Source organism: Hyalella azteca, unplaced genomic scaffold (genome assembly GCF_000764305.2).
Source record: "Hyalella azteca isolate HAZT.00-mixed unplaced genomic scaffold, Hazt_2.0.2 contig3263, whole genome shotgun sequence".
NCBI classification, from domain to species: domain Eukaryota; kingdom Metazoa; phylum Arthropoda; class Malacostraca; order Amphipoda; family Hyalellidae; genus Hyalella; species Hyalella azteca.
In genome coordinates, this window is record NW_025933515.1 from 4,597 (window position 1) to 11,371 (window position 6,775).

The window sequence follows — 6,775 nt, forward strand, 5'->3', positions numbered from 1 at the left end:
TTTTAAATCATTTAATACTACTTTATGATCTGTACGATATAATCTATCTTATACTAGAAATATTTTTATACAGAATTAGCAGGTTGTCGCGCCTCGCTACATGGTCTTTATAAAGCCGATAATTATAAATGAATATATAAATAAAAGTAAATAAATGAGCATTCAAGAGAAAAGTTCAATTATTTATCTATATATTTTTGCTGCTACCACGATACAAACGGCAATTTTAAAGTTTATTTCGGATATACATTTAATATTCAAAATTTTAGTCCTTGCAACCTAATGCGCTAAACTAATCAAGCTACTTAGTTTTTGACGACTTAACTTACATTTATAAGTTTCAATTCGATTTTTTTAGGAATCACTCAATAAATTTAATAGTGTTTTTAGTACGTCTAAGTAATTACTACACGGTGATAGAATATTTGAAACTTTTATAATTACTTTATAATCTGTACGATATCATCTATCTGATACTAGGAATATTTTTATATAGAATTAGCAGGTTGTCTCGTCGCGCTACATGTTATTTATAAAGCCGATAATTATAAATAAATACATAAATAAAAATAAATAAATGGGCATACAAGAGAAAAGTTCAATTATATATCAATTTATTTTTGCCGCTACCACGCTACAAAGGGCAATTTTAAAATTTATTTCGGATATACATTTAATATTCAAAATTTTAGTCCTTGCAACCTAATGCGCTAAACTAATCAAGCTACTTAGTTTTTGACGACTTAACTTAACACAAGTTTGATTAAAAGCTATTATCCATCAGAAAATACGGCAGCATCACCGATTTTTAAATCCAGTAGGTTATATCGAAATTTTGCCGTAATTCATTACCGTGAATACTGAAACCAATTTTCTATATAAAAGTTGTAGTAATGCATTGCAAAAAACATTAAGTTCATAATAAACATAAATGTTCAAAGCACATAAGTTATTATGAAAATAAATCTTTTGAGTGCGCGTACTTCATTCAAGTGCAAGATATGACAACGCCACTCAGTGAATGAGATCACAGCCACACAGACCTACACAGCTCAAGACTGTGTAGAACTACACGAGCTGCTCTGCGATACACACGTGTGAATTGACTGCATAACTAAATACAAGGTGAGTGTGGCTGGAACTTTGTTCATGTTGAATATTAATGAGTAACTTTGTTGTATTCTGCTTCATATACCGAGATGTGAGTTCTGTTATAACGTTCTTTTGGGAGCGATGATATACATGAAAACAAGTGAGTTATTTAAATGTGATTAATTTCTAATTAACGAGTGAATGATCTGCACGCAATTACTCGCTAATTAACGAATGAGTCATCTACATGTGATTATTTCCTGATTAACGAGTGAATCGTCTGCCGGTGATTACTTCCTAATTAAAGAGGTAATAATCGGCATGCGATTAGATTACTTCCTAACTAACGAGTGAATCATCTGCATGTGATTACTTCCAAATTATTTTTTCGCTCAAATATAAATAAATGTGTCTGAAAATTAACCTAAATTGAGTTTTATTTTAAATTTCAAATTACCCACACCCGCAGAAACTCTGAGGAGGCTGAACCTTACGATGGACCTGAGCTGCGTGTGGCCGCTGGCCCTCCTGTTACTCTGCTCTGTGAGTGATAACAACATATTCAGGATTATTCTAGGATAAATGTAATAATTTTTATTCCAATGCAATGTTATTCCGTGGTTTCTTTGTGGAAAATCAAATTCTATTCTAATATTTGTCCTAAAATTGATGGAATTATTTTAGTATAACTCTTACTATATTCAACAGTATTTTCGAAAAAAAATTAATTAATTAGGTACTAGTTCGGCTGAATAATTAAAATGAATACATGATTATCTTTGCTGTATTCCGAGCAGGCGACAGTCGGCAGCTGCGCAGACGCTTGCACGGCCACCTGCACTGGGCACAGCCCAGGCACATTTGTGTCAGACCCTACAGACTGCCACAAATATTATGGCTGCCAAGAGAACGGCGAGTTGACAGATGTAGCTTTCACTTGCCCTGATGGCTATTACTTCTCCACAAGTTACGGCAAATGTGTCGTTGAAAGTAGCCCCTGCAAATCAGTCTGTCCACTACCAAGGTGCTCCTTGACCTGTCATGTGGACTTTAAAGTCCTCGTGTATCCTGGGGACTGTACCAAGTTTCAAGTGTGTACCCCGGACGGGGGACTGTCAACTGGAGTATGTCAGATAGATAAACCTTACTTCGATGGTCGAGAATGTCAGTCTAACCCTGACCATTGCTGCGACCCTTGCACACCAAAATGTAACTATCCAGGGACCCAGATTGTCGATCCCTACAACTGTACTAACTACTACTTCTGCGAGGACTATTACAACTATGAAGCAAATTCGTGTCGGAAAGGCATGCATTTCGACCCCGTGACAGAAAAATGTGTCGATGGAGAACAGTGCAAAAACGTGTGTCCCATTAACCCACCCACGACAACCACGGAAGAAACAACTACCCCGGAACCTACCACAACCACACCATATTGGTGGGAGACAACTACACCATATTGGTGGCCAACGACCACACCATATTGGTGGACCACTCCCTTTGGTGAACTAGAAAGCGAAAAGGACGGTAACAAACATGTTGCGCCAGCACAAGTTTCACGAAGTCGCCATGGAAAGGCCATGGAAAAACCCCAGCAATGATTTATGTACAATGTACATCACTGGTGAAATTTAAAGAAATTAAAATTTATTTCATTAGAGCACGGATGTTCACCGTTCATGGTTACATGTTTACTGCGGTAGTTTTATTTAGGAATTTGATTGGTAATTAGAATAACCAGTGCGCTCGATCAGCAAAGATTTATATCCCACCCTTACGACATATAATGATAAATAGCTCAATACTGAGGTAAATTGGGCACAATAGAAATTATTTTCTTTCGCTGTGTTGTATTTATTTTATTTATTATATTATTTTCTTTCATAGTCTCAAAAACCAATGTTGTTTTACTTGTAAATTATTGCGTTGTTTTTCATTAAAATAATCCAAAAAACTTGATTTTGCATGGCTTGACGTGTAAAAATAAATTACAAGCACAAAAATTGCTTTCATTTCCAATGCAAATTCGGGGGTGCAATAACGATTCTCCAAGAAAAATAATTGTGTAAACATATCTCCTTTCGAATGCTTGTTGATAATAATGCTTTATCGAAATTGCGATTAAATGAATTTGTTTCAAGATCCAGTTATTCAATATACACATGCAATTATTTGCATGTAACTGATCATCAGGTAAAATCTGTACACGTAATGTAATTTCAAGCAGCTGTTGAATTTTAAAAAATTTTAAATGCAATCAATTGCATTTAACTGTTCATATTTTAATAGCTTAGAACGTTAATGGATTGCTGACAAGGGTTAAATTGATAAAAGCTGTACATGCAAGTTATATCAATTGCCATATTAGCCATTCGTTTTGTGAAAAATAACAGTTCATACAACATTAAACTAATTTGAACATACATGATCGAATACACGCACACGAATGCACCATGCAAAAAATGCTTTTTGACGTTGAACATTTTTCTTAGTCATATGTACTTCTTATACACATTTTTTAACATATATGAGCTACGTGCTAAACTCCTCTTTTAAATTAAATGGTCCCAGAAACTTTTAACTGCAAAATTAGAAACAGTTTCGTTTTTAATGACTTGAGGGAAGGAAGTAGCTACACGCGAGAGCCAATTCAAAGTAAATTTTAGAGACTGGCGCAAAATAAGTTGACGATAAGAATATTTCTTCATGGTTAGAAACAGCATAAAAACTGTTGCTTCATACGTTCTTTTTCAAACTCAAGTCAGGACGAAAACTGAAAATAAGTAAAAGTACACTTGTTACGAAGGACTTTGAATACACGATTTCTCGTCGTTCACTCATATTAAATTCTTTTTCGGTAAAACAAACAATATAGAATGTTAAAAATATCAACATTAAATTATTATCACACACTTAAATTACGCCTGAAAAGTAAAATAATTTATTCCAAACACAGGGGCCGACATTAAAACAGTTATAAAAGTTCAAATGTTGCTTCAGGATTAAAACATACGTACCAAATATTTCCTTCTCCTCACCCATGAGCCAGCACCTACCTATCACTTGTGATACTATGGGTGCATAGTGCATTACTCGGCTGCTCCACGCAGACAGGATACATAAAGTGTATTATGTGTATACAATACACAATGTGTATTAAGTGTATACAATACATAAAGTGTATTATGTGTATATAATACATAGAGTGTATTTGATGAGAAAGAATTCAACAACATTAACAATGGAACAGTTGGGAACATCAAAACATCAGGTAATGAGCATGTAAGTATTTCGTTAATCAAAAAGGATTTAAAATTTGTAAATTTTCGGGAAATAATAACAGTTTCTTTCGTCTTGATCGACGATTAATCATCATCCTAACTAGAAAATTATTGGCAGCTGAAAGGTTGACGATGAATAACGCAAGGTTTAACTAATAAAATTTCATTCATTTTTTCTAATTTTCATTCAGGCTTCAAGGCTTTCTTTTGTCGACGATAGCGTTCAAGCTTCTTGAATATTACTAAAATTTATGTGTTAATTTTACCATTCAAGCAGCAAATTTTTTTCAAGTTATGTATATAGAGCTGAAATACATTCCATACACAGGATACATACACAGGAATTACAATTTTATTTTAAAAATTCTATTAATTTTGGTCAAAATATTGATGCACTTTTACTCAGCGCGTGTGTCATCCTGATTCTAAGGGCCAGGCAAACCCGTGCATCAGAGTTCCGTGCCGAAAATGTGGACATTAACTCCAGATCGTTTTTTGAGTGTATGGAGGAATATTGCCTCAGATATAGCTTTTTCCCTGAACATTTACTTTGACTCCTATGAATACATAATAAAAGTTATAGTTAATTTTTAAAAATTCATAACACATTTTTTGGAACACTTGGGCTATTAACTGAAAAAAAAACAAGAATTGTAAAATACGGAACTAGAGCAACTGCTGATGCTTTTGTTCAGAACGAACGCTTAATTTGAACATCAAATGCGGTTTTCACGCGTTTTTTATGTAGCACGATATGCTTCTATGCAATTCATTATAGGAAAATCTCTGCAGTGTCCACGGCTGGCAGGTCCTTTTTTATGCAGTTGGACCTGCAAGTGTCTCATAAAAATGAAAAAAAGTGTCTCATAACAAGTGTCGCAAAACAAGAGTCTCATCACAAGTGTCTCATAACAAGTGACTCATAACAAGTGTCTCATAACAAGTGTCTCATAACAAGTGTCTCATAACAAGTGTCTCATAACAAGTGTCTCATAACAAGTGTCTCAAAAATTCCTAATATATTTTTATTTTTTGTTTTCATTTGCGGGTACATTTGTTCGTATTTCCCAGATTATACTGCTACTTAATTATCATTCATTCTTGCGATGACCTTTTATTTGCACTACCTTTAGAGTGTTTTGAAAAGTGAATTGTTTTCCAAGTTTTCCATCACATGTGCAACTAGCTCCAAAACAGGTGCACATAGTACAAATAGATTTACTGCCACACCGTCCATGTAATATTGTTGAACTTCTGAGCATATTAATTCAACAGAAGGTTATCAACTATTTATGCATGAATTTATGTGCAGACATACTATACACGTAATGTTGACCCTAAAGAACATCAATGATATTTTGAATACTGCACTTGAATTTTGAACTAAAAATTCTGAATTTAAAATCTTTAAATCCAATGTATTGAATTTGATGCAAAAAGTTATACATTTTCAATCGTAATTCGTTAATTTCAGGAAGCAGACTCTGATTAATTGTCCCTACTTGAATGAAGAATAACTATTTCATCTCTTAACATTCTTCTGCTTAGCTTCCCCTAATATCATCGAAGTTAAGCTTTACCTTCAGATTCTTTATTTATTTTGCTTCCCCTTTTATCATCGAAGTTAATCATTATATTCAGATTCTTTATTTATTTTGCTTCCCCTTATATCATCGAAGTTAATCATTATATTCAGATTCTTTATTTACTTAGCTTCCTCTTATATCATCGAAGTTAAGCTTTATCCTCAGATTCTTTATTTATTTTGCTTCCTCTTATATCATCGAAGTTAAGAGTTATGTTCAGATAATTTACTTATTTGGCTTCCCCATATATCATCGTAATTAAGCTTTATCTTCAGATTCTTTATTTATTTAGCTTCGTCTCATATCATCGAAATTAAGCTTTATCTTCAAATTCTTTATTTATTTAGCTTATATTATCTAACTCAAGTTTTATCTTCAGACTCTTCGGACTGCAATTGGTTTACCTGCATTGATATAATCATGTTATCTTCCGTCTGATCCAGGCTCTAGAAGTGAACGACAAGTTCTCGGTAATGATCCTTCTAGAGCAACTTCAAGTACATTCCCATGGTGCAAGATGCTATATTATCACATCACTTTGAGTGGTGATAGCGCATCATGTATGTATTGGTGATCAGTGAGAGGTACTTGTAGCTACCAAATGAACTAATTTTATATTTAGGGCGATTACGTCAGAAAGTCGATTGCATGTTAGATAACTTGTTCGGTCAACAAATCCGGCTGTTAGGTTCAATAATATAGCATACATGTTTGTTTTGTGTTCTAATTTTTTGATATGATATTTTCATGTTTTGTACTGCGTTCTCCGTACTCTATTTATTAGTGGATTTTATATTTGCTGTCTGCCAATGT

At 33.7% G+C, this 6,775-nt stretch overlaps 1 protein-coding gene across 1 annotated transcript; it reads left to right on the top strand.

The window, feature by feature from the left end:
• The first annotated feature begins 1,052 nt into the window (after positions 1-1,052).
• On the top strand, positions 1,053-3,051 carry LOC108667669. Its single transcript, XM_018154713.2, has 3 exons — positions 1,053-1,125; positions 1,562-1,635; positions 1,890-3,051. The coding sequence occupies exons 2-3, from the start codon at positions 1,588-1,590 to the stop codon at positions 2,694-2,696; spliced, it is 855 nt and encodes a 284-aa protein (XP_018010202.1). The 5' UTR covers positions 1,053-1,125; positions 1,562-1,587; the 3' UTR covers positions 2,697-3,051.
• The last annotated feature ends 3,724 nt before the right edge of the window (positions 3,052-6,775 follow it).